Below are 26,164 nucleotides of genomic sequence, written 5' to 3' on the forward strand. Positions count from 1 at the left end.
AACCAATGAAAATGACTGACGTGACATGGTTGTGGTTGGAAGCCCAAAGAGAGATTACAGCGTGGGACGGAGAGCTTTGCGCTCGCCCATAAAAATTAGTTCAATGACTACTGCTATGATCTTCAAGTTCAGGCTTCACACCACAAAAACGACACTTAGGGGCATATTTATAGTTCCCTAGTGCCACCTTGTGTCACATTAACGTCATTGTTTTTTACGTTAATGTGGCCAAACGAGGCCAAAATCTCCGCGCTGTATGCACAGGGTGCCACAATGCATGCATTGCGCCACTCTGTAACCCTTTGCGCTACATTATGCCTGAGCCAGAAAAATGGTGTAAGGAAATCTATGAGCTTTCCTTACGCCATTTTTTACGGCACTTTTAACGCCTGCTCAAGAGCAGGCTTTAAAAGGGGCCTTCCATTTTTTAGAATGGAGCCCTATGTACTCTGCAGGAGTAGCGCCAATATTTTGGCGCTACTCCTGCAGAGTACATCAATAGCGTCATGAAAAATGACGCTATTGCCCCCTACCCTGCGCCGTATTTTAAATACAGTGCACACATGATGGCGGTAGGGAGGGTGCTAAGGGGTGCAGCGCCACTTTCTGTAAATCTGTCTGTTATGTTGCTTAGGATGTGACAGGGTTGCCCAGACACTTATTATGTTCTTCCAAGCATTACTTCTAGGTGTGATGTGAATGGGCCGTTCATTGCCTTTACAAAAAGAAAGTACTCACAACGTAAACACAACTTTGTTCAAACTCACATGAACTGAGAAATGAGAGAGGCCTGATAACCCCCAGAACTCGGGCAGACATATAAATGGGAACAAAGGGTCCATCTGTGGATTATTTAAGCGAATAATGTCTGTATGGTTGTATTGTCTTGGACTGTCCTGACATGATTTGGGACAACCGTACACGAATATTTGAACATGAACGTCTTTGCCTTTACAGTGTACTGGCAGCCATCATTGAACTGAAATCCTTCCATCACACTGCTTTTACACACTTGTCACTCACTTAAACAATGTGCCGCTTCCCAGTGCGCACATGCACACTTTTTGTGTACATTATTTACCTGTATTGACCACATTATGTCTATTTTTATATTCTTTCGGAAAATCAATACACATGTAATATTTGCATCATACCTTTTTACATTATGTCCAGAATTCATTTCCAAATCACATTGCGTAATTTATCTACGACTATGGGGGACTAGGTTTTAAGAACGCTGTTTTTGGGGCACAGCGCAACAGCAGTACGAGGTATTCTGAAGTGAGTCTCAGTTGAAGTTATGTAAATTGAAAGAATCACTGAGGTGCTACACATAAGAGGAACTCCGACCTGAGCTCGTGATAAACGCTCATTGTGAATGACAACATATAATTTCAAAATGGCTGATCAAAAAAGCAAAAAGAAAATGATGAATATACCACGTGATACTATTGCCGAGGCTATGTCTAGCTATGATGACCACTGAGAGGTTATACAAATTGGTAATATATTGTCTTTTGGGCTCTCGGCCAGCTCCATAGCTCTGATCTTTTATAGAAACCAAGCCTATTGGTATAAACATATTCTACCTCCTAGTCGACTGGCACCCAGAATCATCTACTCTCCAATAAGTCCAGAACCGAGTGTGAAAGAAGCCAATCGAATTATTGTTTGCTTCAGTAAGTCACCTATCTGAGGTGATGTGAGTCTGCTAACAAGTCCACCCGACCAAAGTCTTTGGAGGCTTTTTACTGCTGCAAAAGATGAGGAAGATATGAGAGGTCTGGCTGAATCAGATGTGCACCTGCATAAACACGTGATTGCACTTAAAAACACACATATATACTTATGAGACAATCTGATTTTCATACGCCATTGGGATCAATTTAAAATTGTTGCCCAATCGCTTCTCTCTCTTAGTTACAGAAATCTCCTCCTGGGACCATGGAAATTTGTTGAAATTGTGAACCCGCTTGTAATGGCTTCCTTGGGAGACAATTCTCGTGTCAGCAGGGTGGTCAGCTTGTTTTTGAAAGAGTTCTTAGCAATGTCCTTTGAAGGCCTTTCTGTAGTTTCTTCACCACCATCCCCTTTCTTATTATGCACCTCATCTTGTCCCGCATTGTCCTCTGTTGGCGTGACAAGCGCGTACTCGCTCTCAGCGGTGCTGGTTCCTATCATGGGGGTTGGGAAACCTTGATGGTCCGTTGTGTGGATGCTGTAGTTGATAGGTTTGGTCCTATTCAGACATTTGGTGTGTTGTGTGGAATCTGGCAGTTCTCGTGGGGACTGTGACACCTCTAGGGTGTCAGGGTTGTCATAGAGATGGGCCAAGACCGTTGGAATCCATTCCTGGTCTCCAGAACCAGGTTTTAGGTCCTCTGGTTTTGACACTGGAAAAGATAGTGGCCGAGTCAGCCGTAGGGAGCAGTGGTTCTCATAAAGTGTATCGGAAGCTGATAGTTTCCCTTTAGAGTTAGAAGAATCCAGCTCTGGTGTCATCTTTTGGCCTAAAACTGCGTTGTTGACCTTACGGGCCACAGTGTAGATCAGGTCCTCATGCCCCACATCAGATTTAGCTAAAGGGCAAGGTGCACAAGTGTCTGTTGGGAGACTCGATGCCCCAGAAATGTCCAGCACTTGGAAGGCCTTATCTATTTCTCCAGAGGAGCACAGATCCACAAGCGTCTCCTCCAGACCCTCCCTGTTGAGCCCCGAGTCTCCCTGAGGCCGCCCCCAGGGGCCTGAACAGTAGTAGTCAGTAGGTGGGAGGTTCTCGAAGATGGAACGGGTAGGGAAGGTGGCATCCTGAGTGTTGTCCTGTTGGCACTTGATGTTAGAGGTAGCAAGGTTATGGATCTCACAACCCTGATTGCTTCGAAAAATGAAGAAGCCCTCTCCGGATGGACAGCGGCGGCCAGACTCGAAGTAGAAGGCAGCCTAGGAGAGAAGTGAGTGATTAGAGACAGAAATGGGTACAAATGTGAGACTCTTCCAGGAAAACACCCTTCTCCCCTCTCTAGCTGCCTTCCTTGCTGCAAATACCTCATTTACAAGGCCTGTGGCGCAGATACGGCTCAATATGGACCTCTCCCCAGCACTGGCGCACAAATTGCTGCCATGCACCAACGCAGGCACCCTAGCACCTCAGTGCCTTTGTTGTGGGGATGATTGTTTTTGTGCAGGAAGAGACACCTTCTGGCACAAAAACAACCACAAGAGGTGTTTCTTCTTTCTACATGTGCTATAGATTGCAGCACATATGGAAGGAGAAAAATATATTTCTCCCTGTTGCATCACTCTTACACCACCCTTGTGAGTTGGCGTAAGAATCTGACGCCTTCCCAGACTTGTAAATGTGGGAATGCGTTATATTCCTTCAGGTTCAAAGGGTGTTAGGAACACCACAAGCAACACCCACGGAAAGCCTCTTTCTAGCACTGTTATAAAAGGGTCCATATTTACAGGGTCATGAACAGCTACGCAAGGTGGCTTTGCGTGGCGTTGTAAATATGGGCCGGCACACTGCGCCACTGGATTTTTTAAAAAAATGATGCTCTGGGGGCGCAATGTGCCACTGGGACCTCGTAAATAAGGCCCTGAGTGTGTAGCTATTCCCTCCACTGGCTCGCACAGCACTCCTATAATATAACTTCCGAAGCGAGGTCCTTTCTCCAAAATGTACCAGAGAATGATCCAGACAAACAAGACAACATACTCAAATATTGACAACTATCCAAATAAATAATATCGACAGAGTTCTTCACTCTTTACTCAATGTCGGTAAAAGTCAGGCAGTGCCTTCACTGCTGGAAAGTCTCACTCACTGAGAGATCTCACTGAAAGGCATATATTGTTCCAGCTTCTGGAAGATCTCGATGAGAGATCATAATTTCAAACAAAACCGAAGTGTTTGCTGGAGGATTCTGGTGTAATCGCAGCTTTACAACTTAACTGGTAGAAGCCATTCCCGGACCATTGGGCTCCTTTGTTTATTCAAATAAATTTACCATTTTAACCACAAGGGCATATAAAGAACTTAAATACACATTATACGAACTGGACAATTAAATTTTCGGAACATAATCTGATCTAATTTAGAGCAAACGAGAAGTAGAAACAAAATCTGTAATGAGTTGTCCTTTCTGTACAAAGGACAGACCAATTTAAAGAAAATTGATAATCATGGAAAGAATATGCTACTCTACGCCTCCCTGGTCTACTTCAAGGTGTTGGGATAAGTACTGTGTAGAATTGTGTTCTGCTAGAAAAAGCGTTACCCACATTGAGTAGCCTGTATGCGTAAAGGATCTTACTGCTGGAGGTATCCAGTAGTTATGCCCAGGTGCAGTATGTAGTTGATTGTAGATGGTGAGTCAATACCACCCCTTCCTATCCTTAATTTTTTCCATAGAGGACTGTGCCTATCCCATTAGATACTCTGTTATTTACCAGGACAGGGAATAAGGCTTCGATTTCCTCCTTTGGTTTGTGGCATCCTTATAGTGTGGTCTTCGATCTGTTCAGACCTACAGGGAAATTGACCTCTAGAATCTTTTAGAGCCAGCAATGTGTGACATCCCACTCTTGATATCGGTCTGTAGACCAACAATCATTAGTATATTTTGTAGTCCACAAAAAGTGCCTTGTAGTACCTCATCTCCTCCAATTCTGCGCAGAAGGTGATATGGCCAGGCATACAGCACTTCCCTTGATGCGTCTCCCTTGAGTTGGATGGTGGTCGCAGTGAGCTCCAACCAGTACCGTCCGTGGAGCTGACATCTTTCAGAGGCTTCAGTGCGCTCGACCGTCACCTGGAATTCACATACTGTGAAGAAAACAAGACAACGATAGATCATAGCTGCACAGCTACCAACCAAGTCCCTATCAGTCCAGCAGTGAATGTAGTTCTCAGTCTGAAGGTTGTTACTAGAATTGCATTTCATACTGTCACTTCGCTCAGCTCTAACTGTGCCTGCTCATTTAAGCAATGGGGAACGTACGGTCCGCAGTCCTGGACCAAATTGAGTATCTCTTTTTTGAGCACTGGAAGGACTCCAGTGAGGTACAGTTACATATTGATAACATAACTATCAGTGCTGAAAGTGGGTGAAAAGGTGGGGTTAGGTCTATAAGTGATGTGACAGGGAACATACCTAAGAAAACTTCACATAATGTGTTGCCTGTGTTCCTAAATGTCCAGCATATCTACATATTCATATATTTTCCTCCCACTGAAGACAAAAAACAAAGAAAATGTAAACTCCCAAACCACATCAAATCACCACCCTATGGCTCATCCTACTGCTCTTCCAAAATATTCCTATCCTCCACTCTCCGACTCATCCCAAGCCTCTTTTACTACTGTGAACTCCCAAACAACTTTTTCCAAACTCTGCTCCTCTATCCACTCTTTTTATTTTCGTCCAACTAACAGGCTCTCTGACAAAATAATCCTTTCTAAAATGTTCCCTGCTGTATCCATCCTCTATCCTTTTCAATCAACTAACAACAGACTCACAGGTCGATCACTACCAATAACAATTTAAATTTCCACTTTTTGGTTCCAGAGCTGGGTGCTACTACCCAATAAGCACTTCAACGCCTCGTCAGGGGTAGTAAGTGCTATATAATTACAAATACAATGGAACACTTCAAATAGAATCCTATGCTAGACAAATTCACAAATAGAATATTACTCATAAAAAAATAACAGGCTAAAAGGTATATAATTAGCAATTCATATAGTACCATTTTTGTGCAACATAAGCAATGAAAGACTTGACAAGGTAAATTTAAGAGGTAGTAACTTAATTAATCAATTTGGATTGTTTAGTGTCTTTTGCCCTTGGGCGCCGTTGGTAAACAACAGTATCCACCATACTGTTTCAATCCTGTGTCACAAAGGGTACTTCTGGCGATGTTGCATTGCAGCTCGGCATTTGGTAAACTGGCAGTTATGTTTCTTTTTTTATTCCTCTAAGAAGGACATAAAGGCTTTGACAGGTCAAATTGACTGCCATTTATAAGGGGTAAAATTCCCAGTTAATAGCAGAGCAGCCAGATTTTGCTCCCAAAACCACCAACATATGTATGATGTGCCCCATTTTTAGAGTAGAGCTCACAACTGGCTCTATGGATTGCACCTAATACATTTGCAACTCTGCAGTGTCATGTTTTATCAGGCGCAATTAATATTGAACCCACTACTGGGAGCTTTAGAGAGGGTATTTCGTCTACTGCTTGCACATGAGTAGGTTGCTTGCTTGTCCAGTTCATTTCCCTGCTCCTGATATGATGGATTTCGGCCTATTGTGTTTGTCTCATGCCAACGGTATTTATGGTTTACCGTGGCTTTTGATTGGCTGAGTTATATCCGTTCACTCTTGATGTCAGGGAATGATTTTTACTTCAGCTTCTTTCTATGGCATTTTACGTTTCTACTCAATAGGCCTGCAGGGCCCTTCCTGTTTTCCCTGTTGCCTCCTGTTAGTAAGGACGGATATTCACAGTAAAGGACTTGTACCCTCTCTCCCCCGAGGGTGGGGTGGCATCTGCACTGGGCATCCCAGTCTCCCTACACTGCGAAATAAGAGACATAGACAATACATTATTAACCTTGGTTTTTCTGGAATAAAGTCCAGGAGGATGACAATGTACTGAGGAACCTCAATTCCCAGAGTCCTCTGGGCACGAGACAACAAATGCAGTTAACTGCCTGATTTTACACACTTCAGTATGTAAGTCTGATTTCTTGCTCTATTGATGGACTGTACACACGCCTGTGCACTAGTTTTCCCAATGGGAGAGAAGAGGCGGGGGCAGTTGATAACCGGGTGTTATGATGCAGGGGTGGCCTGTGCAGAATGATAGGCAATGTCCAGCCTGAGAAAAGAGATGGTTCTGAATTGAATCAACAAATAAGTACTACTGCCCCACTACTACCCCACTACTGCCCCACTACTGCCTCCAGTATCAGGGTCTACCCTGACCCAGAACCATTAAAAGCCTCCCATCAGAAAATTAATACACAAAAGCAAGTGGCACCTAAACCGTTCAAAGACAAGCTTCTCTCTGTAGCTCATGGCATCACCTTTATAGAAACAAGACTTATGAAAAGTTTAGTTCTAGGTTTGTTTGGCAAGGCCAAATCAAAAATGAAGTGGTTTATGTGAGGTCTTATAAAAAAAATAAAAAAAATATTCAGAAAGGCACAGTAGAAGGTGGTGGGCAGTGGCACACACTTATGGAAACCAGGACTTATTTTTAGCATCTGACTTTGACCCAGATCAAGGCATGAAAAAGGGAGAAAGGAGGGTGAATAGGAAGACATTAAAATAGTGACAGATTGAAAGCAGGTATAGAAGCAGGCATGGCTCTTCCGCTAAGGCGGAGGAGTGTTCCCCCCCCCACCACCACCAGCATCAGCTGCAAACCTTTTACGATAAAACAATAATAAACTATGTTTATTACCGTTTTATAGTAATAGGGGCGGGGCCACAGGCTATGACTGTGTTGCCGGGTTGAAGAGAGCAGACAGAGACTTTTACTCTGCCTCGGAGCACCCTGGCTAGGCGCTCCGGCCAATCCCAATGGTGCTGTCATGCTACCAGCAGCATGACAGAAGTGTTCAGATTGGCCGCTGGGCAGGCTGGGAGCCTGTGCCTGCAGCTGCACTAGAGGAGCGAAACGGTGGTGCGGGCGGCGAGAAAGCTCCTTGATAAAAGGTAACCTGCAACCGCGAGACAAAAAGACAGGGAGTGTGGGTTGGTGGAAGAAAAAGGCATGAGAAGGAGCTCGGGCCATATGTACGTACCTTTTCTCTTGTTGAAGACGGCCCGATTCACAGAATCGGGCGTTTGCGACAAGAAAAAAGCATTTTTGTATGTACAGACCCTATTTTGCAATTCCGTAATCTGCTTACGGAAGCGCAAAATAGGTTTGTGAGTTGCAATTAGGAAGAGGCGTTCCCTTCCAAATTGCGAGCCACAGTGCTTTGTAGGATTGTTTTGTGACCGTGAATGCGGTCACAAAACAATCGCAGTTAGCACCAATTTCAAATTGGTGCTAACCCAATCGCAAACGGAAAGGGGCCCCTTCCCCTTTGTGACTGGTAGCGAAAATATTTTTTCAGAGCAGGCAGTGCTCCCACAGATGCCTGCTCTGAAAAAATTAAATGAACAATTTTCATTTTTGTTTTTGAAATGCATCCCCTTTTACTTTAACCTTTTATGTGCGGGCGTCGGCCACTGGCCGAAGCCAACACTCCCTCCCTGGTGCGGGTCACGACCAGTGGCCGACACCAGGAAGGGTATTAATAAATCCTCGGGGGCGTTGCACCCGAGGATTTTTTTTTTCTATTCCCGGGAGACACGGAAGCTTCCGTGTCTCTCCCCCGCCCCCCACCCGCCCCTTTGTGACGTCAGCGCACCGCGAGGCGCGCTGACGTTACAAAGGTGTTTTCCCCATCAAAGCAGGAAGCAGCCTTGCGGCCGCTTCCTGCTTCGATGGGGAAAACGGCCTTCCCCACATTCGGGAAGGCCTCGTAAGAAAGGGGAGACTCTCCCCTTTCTTACGAGGCCTTCCTGAAAGTGTTTCCTGGCCCCCGGTCGCAGCTGTGCTGCTGTACTGCTCGAAAAGCCAGGTTTTGAGGCCCTTCCTGAAAAGAAGTAGGTTTTGGGTCTTGCGAAGGTGGGTTGGGAGGGCGTTCCAGGTTTTGGGTGCAAGGTAGGAGAAGGATCTGCCCCCGGTGGTGGTGTGTTTGATGCGAGGGACAGAGGCGAGAGAGAGGTCAGCTGAGCGGAGGTTTCGTGTAGGGGTGTGGAAGGTGACTCTCGTTGAGGTAGGCAGGGCCTGTGTTGTGGAGTGATTTGTGTGCGAGGATGAGGATCTTGAAGGTGATCCTTTTGTCAATGGGGAGCCAGTGGAGGGATTTGAGGTGTGGAGAGATGTGTTCGTGTCCTGGGAGGTCGAGGATGAGTCGTGCTGCTGAGTTCTGGATTCGTGTAGTTTGCACTTGAGTTTTAGAGTGGTGCCGGCATAGAGGGCATTTCCGTAATCAAGTCTGCTGCGGCTGAGTGCATGAGTGACAGTTTTTCTGGTCTCTGTGGGCATCCATTTGAATGTTTTTTTCAGTATACAGAGTGTGTTGAAGCATGAGGAGGTGAGAGCGTTGATTTGTTGGGTCATCGAGAGGGAGGAGTCTAGGATGATGCTGAGGTTGCGTGCGTGGTTGACGGGGGTGGGTGCAGGGCCTAGCGTGGTGGGCCACCATGAGGGGTCCCAGGTGTTTTTGTGTGGGCCAAAGAGGATTATTTTGGTTTTGCTTGAGTTGAGTTTCAGGTGGTTGGCTGTCATATATATATCACTTTTGTCAATATGTGTGTGGTTTCTCTATGGGGAAAAGGGTCAGACTTGTCTAGTGGCAGTTTTAGTGCCATAAAGAAGCGCAGAAGGTTTATATGCCTACTGCAAAGAGCAAATCTGTATTTTATGTAAATAGCTGAGTACATTAGTAAAGTCAGCCATTACCTGTGCTATAATACCAATGAAATGTATGTGCAGGGTGGAGGGCGGCTATGGAGAGATGAAGGGCACTTTTGCTGGGTGGTAATAAGGGAATCCTAGGAGGAGGGAGTGGGAGCACCAATAATGATTGTTGGACTGGGCGCAGGAGGTGCTAAAGACTGTGACGAATGGTATGTGACAAGGTGTTTTTTGAGTGTCTTGAAAGAACGTGCTGATTGAGGGAAGAAGCGCAGGTAAGGTGGCCTCTACTGTTGCACGTATCTCACACACACCATCGATTTTGTGACTGTCTACGTAGGCTAGTGTTTTAGAGCAACAGTTTAGCCAATAGCAGAGATGGCATCTTGATGGATGACTGCTGCCTGCACTCGGGTTATAGAGGACCGCTCTGACATAGGATCAGAGACTGAGACATCAGATACTGAGACAGCATCTGAGGGATAGGACAATGGCGCAGACTCTGGGAGTGATTTTTCAGTCGGAGGAGTTCCATTCGATAACTCCTCTTCCAGTACATTATGAGGGAGGTGATGAGGACAGTCCTGCTGTCCCTTCGCAAGCTGTTTGTGCAACTGGGTAATAGTGGGTTAGCCCAACCCAGAGAGCAGGTGAATGCGGCGGCAAGCAGAGAGACAGAGAGTGCTCTCTTGGGAGCTCCCCAATTTAGTTCAGCCCCAAATTCCACCACCCAAATCGTATTGTGGAGACATCAAAATTATTTATGGCAAAACAAACTGGTTTTGTAAGGCAGGCACCTGTGTTTTTGGTCCTGGATTCGGCGGCCATATAGAGAAACACACTAAACCCAAACATTTCTGGAAACTAGACATTCGGGGGAGTCCACAGAGGTGTGACTTGTGTGGATTCCCCAAAGTTTTCTTACCCAGAATACCCTGCAAAGCTGAAAAGTTGAATAAAAACTCTATTTTTCTCGCATTTCTGTCACACAAACTACAGGAATATGCTGGGATCCACAAAATTCGTACCACCCAGTGACTCCTCACCTGTCCTGATAAAAACACTACCCCACTTGAGTGCCTACACCTAGTGCCTGCGTCAGGAATGGATCACCCCAGGGTCAACAGCTGCCTCACGTAAGGACCAACATTGACCGTTGTGTGATCTATTCCTGTCTCGGGCACCAGGCCTACCCACACAAGTGAGGTATCATATTTATCGGGAGACTTAGGGGAACGCTGGGTGGAAGGAAATTTGTGGCTCCTCTCAGATTCCAGAACGTTCTGTCACCGAAATGTGAGGAAAACGTGTTATTTTAGCCACATTTTGAGGTTTGCAAAGGATTCTGGGTAACAGAACCTGGTCAGAGCCCCACAAGTCACCTCATCTTGGATTCCCCTGGGTTTCTAGTTTTCAAAAATGTGCTGGTTTGCTAGGATTCCCCAGGTGCCGGCTGAGCTAGAGGCCAAAATCCACAGGTAGGCACTGTTTTCTATGAAAACATTTGTTGTGTCCACGTTGTGTTTTGGGGCATTTCCTGTCGCGGGCGCTAGGCCTACCCACACAAGTGAGGTATCATTTTTATCAGGAGACTTGGGGGAACTCTGGGTGGAAGGAAATTTGTGGCTCCTCTCAGATTCCAGAACTTTCTGTCACCATAATGTGAGGGAAACTTGTTTTTTTAGCCACTTTTTGAGGTTTGCAAAGGATTCTGGGTAACAGAACCTGGTCAGAGCCCCACAAGTCACCTCATCTTGGATTCCCCTAGGTCTCTAGTTTTCAAAAATGCACAGGTTTGGTAGGTTTCCCTATGTGCCGGCTGAGCTACAGGCCAAAATCTACAGGTAGGCACTTTGGAAAAAACAGCTGTGTTTTCTGTCAAAAAATGGGATGTGTCCACGTTGGGTTTTGGGGCATTTCCTGTTGCGGGCACTAGGCCTACCCACACAAGTGAGGTATCATTTTTATCGGGAGACTTGGGGGAACGCTGGGTGGAAGGAAATTTGTGGCTCCTCTCAGATTCCAGAACTTTCTGTCACCGAAATGTGAGGAAAACTTGTTTTTTTAGCCACTTTTTGAGGTTTGCAAAGGATTCGGGGTAACAGAACCTGGTCAGAGCCCCACAAGTCACCCCATCTTGGATTCCCCTAGGTCTCTAGTTTTCAAAAATGCACAGGTTTGGTAAGTTTCCCTATGTGCCGGCTGAGCTAGAGGCCAAAATCTACAGGTAGGCACTTTGCAAAAAACAGCTCTGTATTCTGTCAAAAAATTTGATGTGTCCACGTTGTGTTTTGGGGCATTTCCTGTTGCGGGCGCTAGGCCTACCCACACAAGTGAGGTATCATTTTTATCAGGAGACTTGGGGGAACATAGAATAGCAAAACAAGTGTTATTGCCCCTTATCTTTCTCTACATTTTTTCCTTCCAAATATAAGAGAGTGTGTAAAAAAGACGTCTATTTGAGAAATGCCTTGCAATTCACATGCTAGTATGGGCACCCCGGAATTCGGAGATGTGCAAATAACTACTGCTCCTCAAAACCTTATCTTTAGCCCATTTTGGAAATGCAAAGGTTTTCTTGATACCTATTTTTCACTCTTCATATTTCAGCAAATGAATTTCTGTATACCCAGTATAGAATGAAAACCAAATGCAGGGTGCAGCTCATTTATTGGCTCTGGGTACCTAGGGTTCTTGATGAACCTACAAGCCCTTTATATCCTCGCAACCAGAAGAGGCAAGCAGACAAAACGGTATATTGCTTTTGGAAATCTGACATCGCAGGAAAAAGTTACAGAGTAAAACATAAAGAAAAATGGCTGTTGTTTTCAGCTCAACTTCAATATTTTTTATTTCAGCTGTTATTTTCTGTAGGAAAACCTTGTAGGATCTACACAAATGACCCCTTGCTGTATTCAGAATTTTGTCTAGTTTTCAGAAATGTTTAGCATTCCGGGATCCAGCATTGGTTTCACACCCATTCCTGTCACTAACTGGAAGGAGGCTGAAAGCACCAAAAATAGTAAAAATGGGGTATGTCCCAGTAAAATGCCAAATTTGTGTTGAAAAATTTGGTTTTCTGATTCAAGTCTGCCCGTTCCTGAAAGGTGGGAAAATAGTGATCTCAGCACCAGAAACCCTTTGTTGATGGCATTTTCAGGGAAAAAAACCACAAGCCTTCTTCGGCAGCCCTTTTTTCCCATTTTTTTGGAAAAAACGAAATTTTCACTGTATTTTGGCTATTTTCTTGGTCTCCTCCAGGGGAAACCACAAACTCTGGGTACCATTAGAATCCCTAGGATGTTGGAAAAAAGGACGCAAATTTGGCGTGGTTAGCTTATGTGGACAAAAAGTTATGAAGGCCTAAGCGTGAACTACCCCAAATAGCCAAAAAAGGGCTCAGCACTGGGGGGGGGAAACGCCCAGCAGCTAAGGGGCTAAGGAAAACGGGCTGCATTTCAGAAAAAAAACTGCTTTATTTAAAAGCAGTCACAGACATGATGGTCTGCTGTCCCCAGCAGGCCACCATCCCTGTGAGGGCGGCCATTCGTAATGGGGTTGCAAATTGCGACCTACCTGATGAATATTTATGAGGGAGGTAATTTGCGACCCCATTGAGAATCGTAAACAGTGTCGTTGAAACTGTTGTACATAAGGTTTTGCGACTTGCAAATTGCGAGTCACTAAGACTTTCAATTTTCGAGTCGCAAAACCTAATATTCGTACATCTGGCCCTAAGTCTTGACAGCCTTGGGGTTCAACTACCTCGGCATTCAGCAGTGCCAGTAGTAAGCTACTAAGGAAAACTTTGTTTATTATTTTTTTTGTAACAATTTAAGCACTGCTCAACTACAACAGTCAATGACGTACAAAAGTTGTAGGTTGTGATATAGAGATTTACAGCTTCCCGAAGTGTCTATTTGAGATTAGTTTAGCATTACTCTTAATAGCTTCCAAATCACACCTTCAACTTACCCTGATTCCAGGACGAGTAAATGGAATTGTCCTGGACGACGACCGCATCCCTAGTGATGTCATCCTTAGTCCCATTATTGGTCCCCTGCCCACTTTCTTGGGGATGTTTTGGTTCTCCTGTATTCTGGAAATTGAAACAAAGCAGAAAAGTAAATCAGAGAAGAAGGGGCAACCAGCATGTCCATTGAATAGGATTTTTGTGCAGATGTGATCTTCTAGACATCCCAAAACTCACACAAGCTTTGCACACTGTGACCTCTTCTACTAATGGACATTGGCCTACTTGTCAAGTGTTTGGAATCTTCACCCACTGGTGAGGGCACATGTGCGGCACAATGCAGGATAGACTCCTAGCATGTTGACAGTTTCTAACTGTTAAGTGAATCTTTTTTTAGAATTAGATAGCATGATATTGCTCAAATCTCGTAGTGCTTTCTGCACTTGAAAATTAGGAGGCAATTTGGATCAGTTTCAAGCTATTGTCACTTTCTTCCTACTCATTTGTAACTGAATCCTCTATTTACCATCTCCCAGCTTTTTTCTCTGTTCACATTTTCTTTTTTGATTTAAGTACCAACACTATGAAACTCAGATAGGTATGTCGGGGTTGGGACAGTATGTAAGTCCCCTATTTTCAAGTTTACTACATACTGCACCTCTTGTCTTTACTTCTTTTTCACTGTTTCATTTTTGCTACGGATAGCCCTGTGGCCTTGGTTGCATATTAAAGAACGTTCCCTCTGGTGGGGATAATATTGACCAAGCAAAGAATGAAAGCCGACACTTATGTGCATCTGTGTACATTAAAGGTGAAATTAACTCACATCCTAAGATGTGAGCACATTTAAAAAAAAAGGTCAAGGTCTTAAAATAATAAGTGTTCTCAATAGTCTTTGTATCAGCTTTAGGTTTGTGCAAGGTATGTATTTAAAATTCCAGAAGGAGATCTTCAGAATGTATCATCACACAAGGGCTCCCAGAACAAGCAAAAACATGATAATTGTGCTAATGTCATCCAAACTTTGGATGATGGTTTGGTAGCACTTGGGAGTTCTTGCACACCAGTTTCATTCTGTTTGACCTCTTTGGCATTACCTAGCATCAAGCAAAAACTCAAAAGGCACCTCTTCCAGTCTGTCCTTCTCTCCAACCCTACAGAATTTAGGAGGCTGGGACACATCTTAGGAGCTACAATGTTGTAATGTGTGCTATATCTTATCTTATATTATATTATATTTTTAAAAATCCTCTTTAGTGTTTCCAAATCCCCTAAACACCAATTAGACACCTTGGTGGTATCATACTTTACCATTACCTTTTGTCATCTCCTCACTTCTTTTTTTGATAGAAGATATTTCCTTCAAAACTGTATTTTTTTTCTACATGGCTTGTGCAGATGTTAATCTTTGGGTCCTTAGAACCCCTTCTGCTGTGACCTACCACTTAAGATCTAACTAATGATAACTTTTTGCCAATTGACAAGATTTACCAAAGAACAAGGCTCTGGTAATATCTTTTTTTGTTTGTCTTCTCTTTACATTTGGAGTAAGTCGCAGTGAGGCCAGGCAACACACCTGAAGAGCAGTCCGACATCGCTAGAGCAGCAGAGAGGAGACTTTCCTTGCAGAGATAGAGTGCTGGGGGGCTGTGGCTTCTTGGAGCCTGAAGCTCCCTCAGAGCAGGAGTCAACAAGCCTTTGTTGCTGCAACAGTCGTGGTGCACAGGGATTCCGCCCTGGAGGAATAGGCAAGGGCTCCCGTCACCCAAGTTGGACAGAAGGCAAAGAGGACCCAGAGGACCCCTCAGAACCACCAGCTGTGTTGGAAAATCTTCACAGATTCAGAGGACAGCAGGTCCCAGCAGCCGGATGTCTTTGCCTTAGGTGCCCACGGATGCAGGGGAGTGACTCCTTCACTCCAAGGGAAATTCCTTCTTGCTTCTTTGGTGCAACTGGAAGTCTTGCGTACCCCAGAGGATGCAGAACTTTGGAAATGTTGCAAAGGCTGGAAGGGCCTACCATAGGGGTGACTTACAGTGACCTGGTGTAGTGACCAGCAGTGAAAGGGTGCATGCACCTTTTCACATAGGTTGCAAATGTCAGGCCAGCAGACACAGATTGCATGGGCCCCCATAGGTGGCATAATACATGCTGCAGCCCATGGGGGACCACTGGTGTACCAATGCCCTGGGCACCTAAGTACCATATACTTGAAACTTACAGGGGTACACCAGTATGTCAATTGTGGGGTGTAAAGGCAACCACATTTAGAGGAGTCAGCACACTCACTGGGGTTCTGGTTAGCAGGATCCCAGTGAAAACAGTCTAAGCACACTGACAACAGGCACAAGGTGGGGGTAACCATGCCAAAAAGAGTGACTTTCCTACAGTGTATATTACAGCATCTCATTCTTTAGGGATCCTTTTGTTGAAGTTATTGTCTGGCTTATGTAGTGCTTACTTCCCTCTTCAAGTGTGTGTTATGGTCGTGACCCGCGAGTTAGAGCTATTGGCATTGCAAATTCCTAACTGGACTTTTTTTGCCACATAAATTGAAAATGAAAAGTAAAACGGTTGACATGACTGAGCAGATTCAAAGCGCCATGACAGCCATGAGCATGAGCACGAAGGAGACACACAAAAGGAAAAAGAAGTTTGCTCAGTCAAACATATCGGCAATCGTGTAATGATTCATGTAGGGGGTTCAGTCTGCAAGGCGGTAACAAAACCTCCCCAGGGCAGGACACATGTAAAGCATTTACCAATGATTACAAAGAATTTTTGAAAGGCAAGCCCACGAACCAGTGAAAGTGATGGGCATGAGGTGGGCGTGGCTAAAAGCCCACAAGACTACATTTAAAAAGTGGTCGAAGTCAGGATCTGTGGGATTACCCTATACTTTGTTTGAGGTACACCAACTGTAACTCCTCAGTCTGAAGTGGATCTGTTGCTGTAACAATGTGAGAGTGGCACATGCTGCGTGTGTCTGGTGTGATCTTTTGCCCCTCATTAAAGATTAATCTCTAAGAAAATGACAATGCCAATAGGTCTTAGCCCATCTTGAGCGTCCTCACCTTGAATGCCAGCTGGCAGATTAGGGCTACCCATTCCTCGTGGTCCTCTGCCGCCAGCACGTAGGTCTTATCAGTAGTGGTGAAGTAAAAGGGGTGAGTGCCCTTGGGGCAGTTGTCGCTCCATGCACCCACGATGCTCACACAGTCCGCCAGCCTCAGCACCCTGCGCTGAGAGTTTCTCAGGCTGGTTCTTTCCTTGGCAGTCCCATCCCTCACCTCGTGGGTCTCGATCCGGGCCACTCCCGACAGACTGGCCCTGAAGAGCTGTGCCCACGTCTTCCTCCAGTACTTCTGGGGACACAAGAGGGTGAAAGAATATGAAGGAGCCTGGGGAAGTGACGAAAGAATCAGGAGTGAAAGTAGTGAGAACACCAAAGTGTGAGGAGAATAAAAGACAAAGATAAATGAAAGGGAGGTACTAGAGGAAGACAACAAAAATGTAATGGTTGGGAGTGCTTGAATTCATCTGAATCACTGGTAATTTCCTCACTCTCTACCACTTTAAGCCTGTCAGTGCCATTACAAAATGGGACCACATACATAAAATCAGCTCCAGTAGGAACAGCACAGCCAGATCTGCCAGCTCACACCCCCTCTGAACAGGAGTAAGAGAGGATTTGAGGAATAACAGGATAGTGAGGAGAAGAAAAAATCATGTAGGAGGAAGAGAAGGAGATGATGGTAAAGGAGAGTATAATGGAGGAGGAGATATGGCCTACGGCCTGAGCTGCTGACTCTGGAACTGGGGAATCAAGATAAAATCCTGGCATTGGCTTAACATACTGTGATTCAGGGCAGATCACTGAATCTCCTTGTGCCTAAAAAAAGGGAATTTGAGTCATGTAATCTGGTTCTCATGTTATGCGCTCCAATGCCCTTTGTCCAAGTTCACGCTTTATAAAAATTGCAAAGACATAAAAATAAAATCTGTGTTTTTCCATACTGTCAGACTCAAATGCAAAGCTATTATTTGTGCAGAATGACTGGATGGAGGTTAAACAGAGATTAGATTTACTTACATTACTGCAAATGCGCCTGTGTGCTTGTGGTATGACGTTAACATTTTCATATGAACGTATCATTGTATTTTGTATCCCTGCTAAAAGTTCTGAACCCAAAAAGGGATCCAAGTGTAAGCAAATAATGTAAATATAGAACTATACACCTTGCAGCTTCATTTCTTTAAAGAATACACCATAACAGTGATACATGCTAATAGAATGAACTCAAATAATTTTAGATATATAAAGGCAGAAACATTAAAAAATATCTACCCTTAAATCAAGGGGCCTATTTATTGGGCACCTAAGTACCATCCGGTATGTGTTATGGATTCAACCTAAACAATGATTAAAGCTTCATTATTATAATATTAAGACATTGCAATATCTGCCATTCCTCCACTTTAGTAGGGGAAGGCCAGTGCCACTCCCACAGAGCTACTTCATGTGACCAGAGGTTATGACCCTCTGGTGCACCCGTCATGGCTTCTAGGAATGCATATTCAGAGCACCATCTAAATCTTACAGTTAGCTGGATTTCTTGTCAAACTCTATTGCTTGTTTCTTATTTAGTGGCTTTGCATCCTCTTCTTGTGTTTACTCTACACTGGACTATAGTGTCTTTAACTTTATTTTCATAGATGACTGTTGGAAAGTTGCCCTTTCTCCAGGGTCACCCCAGATTTGTTTTCTTCTTTGTGCTGAACCCTATTTTTACTGACTATTGAACTTAGTGTGTTTTACCCGTGCTAATGATTGGTAAAGTGGTTGTGCTCCTCCTTTAAAATTGGCTAGATTGACATACATCTGATTGCCATACTCAACATAGCTATAAGATCTTAGTATATGCTATGAAAGTGTTTCCAGGGCCTCAAAGTCAAATATTAACAGTGGGCTGCAACTCATTGTCCCACATACTGCAATGACAATTCATACATGACTGCGTGCCTACCACCAGTACCGTGGCTCTCTCTTTAAATTTGACATGTAAAAATAATCTTTTTTGGGAGGTCTAAAATCCTCCATATAAATATTTATGTCACTCTTAATTACACCTTACTGCCCCTTAAATCAGGATTCATAATAATAGAAAGTAGGCCATGTAAAGGTTATAATTACAACACCATGCACAGATGTGGGCCACTGGCTCACTCTGCCACTGGAACCGAGCTACACCAGACTCAAGAGCCCCAGTCAGGGCAAAACCGGTCTTGGGTTGCTGAATTCTGGCTCAGAGAGGCCCTGGCTTTGCAGTTTAGTCTGGACTGTTCCTATTGGAGCCTGACCAAGACAGATTTGTATATTTGTATAATCTGGGGTGGCTTGGTCGGCAAAAGAATTATAGCTTAGAATGCTATCCTGAGCAATTGCCAGTGGTTAAACCTCTTGCAAGCATCCTCCTGTCACCTTTTTGTGTTTGACAAAAACACCGTAGGTATAACACCCTATGTGACCAAGGGTATGCCCAGACCTGGATCCCTTGCTCACTGTGCTACTGGAACCAAGCTACATCAAAGTGAAGAGCCTCAATCAGGGCAAAACAGGTCTTGGGTGCTTGGGTCCTGGGTCAGAGACGACCTGGTTTGCCAGTTTGGGCTGGACTGTTCCTTTTGGATTAGGAGCAAAACAGATTTGCAAATGGCTGGGTCTACTCTGAGGCAAGATGGGAAAAAGAACAATGGGTTAGAATGCTACCCCATGCAATTGCCAGTGGTCAGACTTGTTGCAAGTATCCTTCCATCACCTTTTGTATGTTTAATATAAAAGATGTCCTTCTAGTGAGTAGCACCTTTGGGATACAATATTAAGTTTAATACATGTTATTTCCATGTAGGAAATAGCTACAAAGTTATTTTTTTACATATTTACTACAAGTTCAATTCAGTGGAATTTGTAATACATATTTTGGAAATATGACTTAAACAGTCACCTTTGCCCTGCCTGATGTCCCTAATGTCCCTGGAATCTAAATCTGCATTTTGCTTGCTCCCTTCAGCCAGTAATTAGCATTTCAATGGGTGTAAATGAGATATGAACTTATTTCCACAACACGTTCAAAAGTCCTTAGGTTTGGGAAGGTGTAATTGTGTCCTGACAGGAGGAACTTCTCTATCATAAGAAGATATAACTAATATCTTGGTCAGCACCCTTCTACAGACTCCTAGTGTCAGGTACCGTTGAAGTGTCAAGACCGCTTGACAGGTCTGCTGGGATTTTTCATATGACATTTGGGCACATTTCAAAGGAAGTAAACAGAATACCAACACCATTTGTGTATCCACTGTCTGGTGGCTGAAAGCTCAGCTTTGTCCTATCAGACTTCTGAGGTTTTTGTGGGTACATGGATTGCCTAAAACCTGATTTTAGTGTTAGATATGGGAGGGCACTCAGAGTGCCATGATACACTATCAATGCACCTCCCCAGCCCTCAGAGCACAAACACTTTAGCCATCTTGAAAATACTCAAAGTGGATAGGGTTAGTCCTGGTCACCTTGCCTCATTGGCTACAGTGTCCTCAGGTGTCATTTTTTAGCCACAAGTTTGTGCCATTCACAAATATAGCATCTCCAGGCACCTACTTCAGAACAGCCCTGGATCTGTGAAAGATCAGAAGACGACTGAATGCTGTCTGAGACCTGAGAAGAGCCTAGAAAATAGGACGTGCTCTCCCCCTTATACACAGAACAAATAAATGAATTCCAGCAGTCAGAAGTCTGACCTCCTCAAGCTACAGAGATACAAAAAGCAAAAAAAGGCCTTCCCTGCAACTGCCCAGCTGATCAGTGGCAACTGAACCTGGGCTGGACTCTGCCTACCACCCCGTGAGTCTCTAAGGAAACCTGAGCTCCTGGGGGAATTAAGAAATATACTCCTGTGGTGGATTGAGACTTAATGGACTAAAGCCAGAAGGTAAAATCTTTGACAATGGCAAACTTGGTTAGTGTATCTGATCCACCCTCCTTTGCGGTTATCATAAAATACTGTCTAGGTATTGTTCTACAGCAACCCTTGACTGTCTTTGGCACTTTGTGCTTCTCTATGATGCCTCTACTTAAACATTTTAAAAATCATAAATCTAGTTTCCCTTATAAGATTTATGTCATTTTGGTTATTAAATGTTAATCTATTTTTGATTGTTTTTTTGACTTTTTTTTTTTTTGGACTTTACAACTATTGTAGTAGTACTGCATAGTACTTTACCTGTTGCCTCTAAGTTTAGCCTGTCTGCTCTGTGCCACAGCTAGCAGGGGAATTAACTTAGGTTTATTTAGTGACTTTAGTGGTTCATCCTTACAAGGACTCTGATTATTATCTGAGGTGCATACCTACCCCTACAACTAATAATCCAGTGTCTTATAATGGCATGCATCCTTGCACTTCTTACATTTCTTATATAAAGGGAATTACCTTTTTACTTTTTATTTCAGCACTCCATTGCAGTGCATGTTTCTTCTTGCTGTCTTCTCCGTGTGCCGATTACACCCCCAAATCCCTGCCCCTATGGTTTCTCTATTGTCCTGTTCCCCAACCAGATTACCCCTTCTTTCCCACCTGTATTGCTACATACACTACGTGCATGCGGCAGCACTACGTGCAAGGTAAACAGTGGTGCAGAGTGTGGACCATTGGCCTCTGCTTTCATTGGCCTTCGCTTCCATTTTGGTTCACGACTCCATTTTGTCGAGTCTGGTTCGGTGCGTAAGGCACTGTTCTGTGTTTTTCCACAAGCTTCGGCAAGCTGAAGGGTGGGGTGTTTTTCTGCTCAACTTCGCTCCATCTGCCTGGTACGAAGGGCGCTATTTACATTCCACGAGCTATCAGTTAGAACAACAGGGGGATGCGCCTGTACACAAGGAGGAATGCAGGCTTCACCTTGGAGTCCTCTCCTGGGAACTTGGCCCGTTCTGAGGAGACGTCTCGAAAGGTGAACAAGGTACCGCCGATTGCACAATTTGTAAAGGAGGGGGTCTTTTTCTAGAAAAGACTCCTGGGCGTTAGTAAATACTATAAAAGTTGGGGGCCTGGATGGGCTGGTTTAGGAACTCTCTTCTGGGTTGGACGCAACGCCAGGAGGACTGATTGTCCCGAACAGAGGCTCCCTGTGCCAGCTGATTTGGGTTCCCCAGCTTTGTGTACGGCGGAGGGATGCAGACGCTCTTTTCGGTGAAGCTTTTCAATTTATTAAGTGTATTGTGTGTGCGCGCGTAATATGTACTTATTCTTGCAGTCATTTTCATGCTATTGAGCATTGAAGTATATTGTGTGTGCGCGCGTAATATGCATTTATTCTTGCAGTCATTTTCATGCTATTGAGCATTGAAGTATATTGTGTGTGCGCGCGTAATATGCACTTATTCTTGCAGTCATTTTCATGCTATTGAGCATTGAGGTATATTGTGTGTGCTTGTATTATATGCACTTACTCTTGCAATTATTCACAGAGTGCTTATATCTTTATCATTATTCTCATGTTATTCTCCTGATGTATATATATATATATTAGTGTGGTTTAGTTTTGCTAGCTGAGAACTTGCCCCTTAAATAAACTTGATTATTCTACTTACGAAGGTGTTTGAGAGTGATTGCTTTACATTGTGCCTTAAAATATCCTGAAGTGCATAGTTTTGATATTCTGAAGAGTAAAGCAGCACAAATTGGCGTAGTCGGCAGGATTCGAAAAAAAAAAAAAAGGGAAAATGCTTAATAAGATTAAAGCGAGCTCAAAAGCAGGTTCTCAGGTAGTAAATCCAGACATAGAAATACCGGGATGGGAAACCGCCCCATATAAACTTTTAGCTCAGGAATGGTCACGTTGTGCTGGTTTGTGTGAAAATTGGAATGCGTGTATGTTGAATGTGGAACCTGAAGATCTTCTTATATGTTTACGGAAAGTTTCAATTGACAAGGGAAGGGAGGTTTGTGCGTTGGGGAGGCGAGGCTGGATCTTGCTTTCTGCGTACCGAAAGTTGTATGAAAAATGTTTACAGTTACAAAAAGACCACGAGCAGCTGGGGAAGGAGTTAGTAGAAGCCCGAAATTCCTCTACCATGCTAGCTTGTCAAAATAAATTATTAAGTGATAAGTTGGAAATGTACCAGCTGGTTGCAGAGAGAACGGCTGTTAGCGTAGCTAAATATAAACACAAGAAACGAAGAGGGAAAGTTAATAAAAGGAAGGTGCATTTAGCTATCTCTCAGGCAGGATTAGCCTTTGACCCTGAATTTTGGGATGGAAACATCTGGGATACATCTGATTTTTCAGATGGGTCCGGGGGCGATGACTGCCAAGATGTTAGACAGGAGAAGACAGAGCGCAGGAATGTTGTCCGTGCGCAGCCCATATATCGGCGAAAGTTACAGCATAGCCCAGCTAATCCTGGAGGGGTGATGTTGGATGCCCTGGAGGATTATACACAGCAAGAACTAAGTGATGTGATAGACAGATTTCGACAGAGGTCTGGGGAAACATTGCTTACGTGGTTGGTGCGGGTGCACGATATGGGGGGCCAGGGGGTCCAATTGGATCACGGCGACGCCCCGAGGCTTTGTATGTTAAGTACAGACCCGGTTATTCAAAATGAGTTTAGAACCTATCCAGGGAATGGTCCCATGACCAATTTGTTAGAGCTAGCTGCGCAAGGGTGTGCTCAGAAATATCCGACAGAGTCAGACTGGCCGCCTAATGATAAACCTTGGTATACTTTGAGAGATGCAGTACAGAGATTGAAGGAAGAAGGGATGAAAACAGCTATCTTTATGGGCAATGCCCATGATTTGATGAATGGAATTTTAAGTGTGTCTGTGCGAAACCGGCTGATTAGGGCCGCTCCTCCTGCATATAAGCATGTCATCATGACTTTGTTAATTAATCAGACGGGTAACCCATTGTCTCAGGTGGTAGAAGCGGTGCGTGAGTTAAGTGATTTAGGAGAATGGGCTAAGCCAGAGAGGAATTCACGGTCTGAGAATCGTACTGATAACAACAGGGTGACAAGGCGAGACATGTTTCAGGCCTTGATGCGAGATGGGGTGACCAGGAATGAAATTGATGGGATAAGCACCAAGGACATGTGGGAAATGTACCGCAAACGCGGTTTGGATAAAAAGGAGGGGAGCAGGAAAGGGAACAAGAAGGATAACAAAGTGGTGAATCAGAGAAAGGCAGGAGGGGAGGAGCGTGAGGGTGAAAAGGGAGAGAGAGGGAGAAAACCCCACAGTAGAGAGAGATCCCCAGAGGACGGAAATTGGGAGGAAGAGCACCGAAGCGCAGAGGGAACCCGGAGCAGGGAGAGAGACCGGGAACTGACAGGTTCTGGGAAAACTCGAGGAAGAGAGTGGGAGAGGGAGCTGGTAAGCTCAGAGAGGTTGCGAAGCAGAGACAGGGAGGAGGAGTTCCCTGAGTATTACCGCAAACTGTATCCAGATTTGACTTGGGCAGACTCTGATGTGCGTAGAGTGAATATAGATTAGGAAACAGGCCAAACTCCGGTGCAGGGATGGGCTCGCAAAGATAACAGACCTCATGTCAAAGTAGAAATTTATTGGAAACGTGGAAATGTTCAAAAAGTTCGAGCCCTCGTTGACACCGGAGCGGAGGCCACTTTGATTCATGGCAATCCAAGAAAATTCAGGGGACAGTACTTTACCATTACGGGATTGGGCGGAAAAGAAACCCCGGCAGTGCAGATAGTGGTTCCCATGAAAATAGGGGCACTTCCAAAGAGAGAATACACTGTCCTGATTGTGCCCATTCCCGAATACATTATTGGAATTGACATTTTGAAAGGGATGACCCTACATTTGGAAGATGGATGTTATCAATTTGGTTCCAAAAGATTTATATCAATAGCCGCCGCAAGGGTGGGGCTGTTGAAGATTCCTCCGGTAACACTTCCCCAAGCTACTAAGGTGATTCAAATGAAACAGTACAGAATACCGGGAGGACATGAGGAGATTAGCCAGACTATACATGATTTACTAGAGGCCGGAGTAATAGTTCCCATCACCACTGCGTGGAATAATGCCCTCTGGCCTGTTCGTAAAAGTGATAACAGTTGGAGGATTTGCATTGATTATCGCCAATTGAATAAACATACACCTCCTCTGACTGCAGCGGTCCCAGACACCATTACCTTGATTGAGAACATACAGAAACACAGTGGGACTTGGTATGCAACCATTGACATTGCCAATGCCTTCTTTACGATACCAATAGCTACTGAGAGCCAGCCTCAGCTGGCATTCCAATGGGCGGGGCGTCAGTACACCTTCTGTAGATTACCCATGGGGTATTTACATAGCCCCACAATCTGCCACCGGCTGGTGGCAGAGCATTTGGATGAAGTACCAGTGGTTCCTGGAGTGCAAATTTCTCACTATATAGATGACGTGATGATGCAGGGAGAGACGCAAGAACAGGTGCAAATTCAGCTAGACAGGGTGGTGGAACATTTGCAGAATCAAGGGTGGGAGATTAACCCCGAGAAAGTGCAGGGACCGTCTCAGAGCGTGAAATTTTTGAGCATTCAGTGGAATCAGGGACACAGAGAAGTGTTGCCAAAAGTGAAACAAAAGATTAAGGAATTCGCAGTACCGCGAAATCGGAAGGAAGCCCAGAGTTTTATTGGACTATTCGGGTATTGGAGACAACATATACCCCATTTGTCTCAGATTTTGGCCCCATTGTACAAAGTTACACGAAAGAAAAATGCGTTTGAATGGGGAGAGCAGGAGCAGCGCGCGTTTGAATTGGCGAAAGACGCCATTCAGCATGCTTTGGATTTGTGGCCGATTCGAGAGGGAGACATTGAGTTGAATGTGACAGTCCAGGGGCAGTATGCCAATTGGAGTTTATGGCAAAAACAAGGAAGAAAGAGGGTGCCCCTGGGATTTTGGACAAAGAAGTTACCTGAGGCAGGAGAGCGGTATAGTCCCTTTGAGAAGCAGCTGCTGGCCTGCTATTGGGCCCTGGTTGATACTGAGCAAATTACACTGGGACACAATGTGATTTTAAGGCCTGAAATTCCCATCATGCAGTGGGTGATGAGTTCCCCAAAAACTCATAGAATTGGACATGCGCAAGAAGCCAGCATTATAAAATGGAAATGGTATGTCCAGGACAGGGCACGAGCGGGTCCAAAAGGGACCGCCGTTTTGCATGAGCAGGTAGCGCAGGCTCCAGTGGAGAATTCCGAAATGTTGCATGATGTACCTTCAGTGTGTGAATCCCCAGTAGGGTGGGGCCAGCCGTTCGCAGACTTGTCTGCAGATGACAAAAAACATGTGTGGTTCACAGATGGTTCAGCAAAATATGTTGGAGCGAAAAGGCACTGGAAGGCAGTGTCCTATAATCCTGTTACCAAGAAGCTTTTGACAACTACAGGACAGGGAAAAAGTAGCCAGTATGCAGAGCTTTATGCCGTGTATCAGGCTTTAAAACAGGAGCTACCCGGAAAATGTCACATTTATACCGATTCCTGGTCTACCGCCAATGGGTTAGCTACTTGGCTTCCCACGTGGCATGCACATCAGTACAAAATCCATAACAAAGAGGTATGGGGGAAGGAGTTATGGCAGGAGATCTGGGAAATGTTACCTCAAAGCACCATGACTGTCTATCATGTGGACGC

General features: G+C 44.6%; 1 protein-coding gene across 1 annotated transcript in view; it reads right to left on the reverse strand.

The window, feature by feature from the left end:
* Positions 1–526: 526 nt before the first annotated feature.
* The window catches only part of DOK3 (docking protein 3), a 53,934-nt gene continuing 28,296 nt past the window's right edge, over positions 527–26,164 (reverse strand). Inside the window, exons 2-5 of the mRNA XM_069244502.1 lie at positions 16,534–16,824; positions 13,462–13,585; positions 4,656–4,828; positions 527–2,940 (exon numbers count right to left, since the gene is read on the reverse strand). Of these exons, the coding sequence (XP_069100603.1) occupies positions 1,921–2,940; positions 4,656–4,828; positions 13,462–13,585; positions 16,534–16,824 (1,608 nt within the window). The 3' untranslated portion in view covers positions 527–1,920. The remainder of the gene's footprint in view (positions 2,941–4,655; positions 4,829–13,461; positions 13,586–16,533; positions 16,825–26,164) is intronic.

Source organism: Pleurodeles waltl, chromosome 7 (genome assembly GCF_031143425.1).
Source record: "Pleurodeles waltl isolate 20211129_DDA chromosome 7, aPleWal1.hap1.20221129, whole genome shotgun sequence".
NCBI lineage: Eukaryota > Metazoa > Chordata > Amphibia > Caudata > Salamandridae > Pleurodeles > Pleurodeles waltl.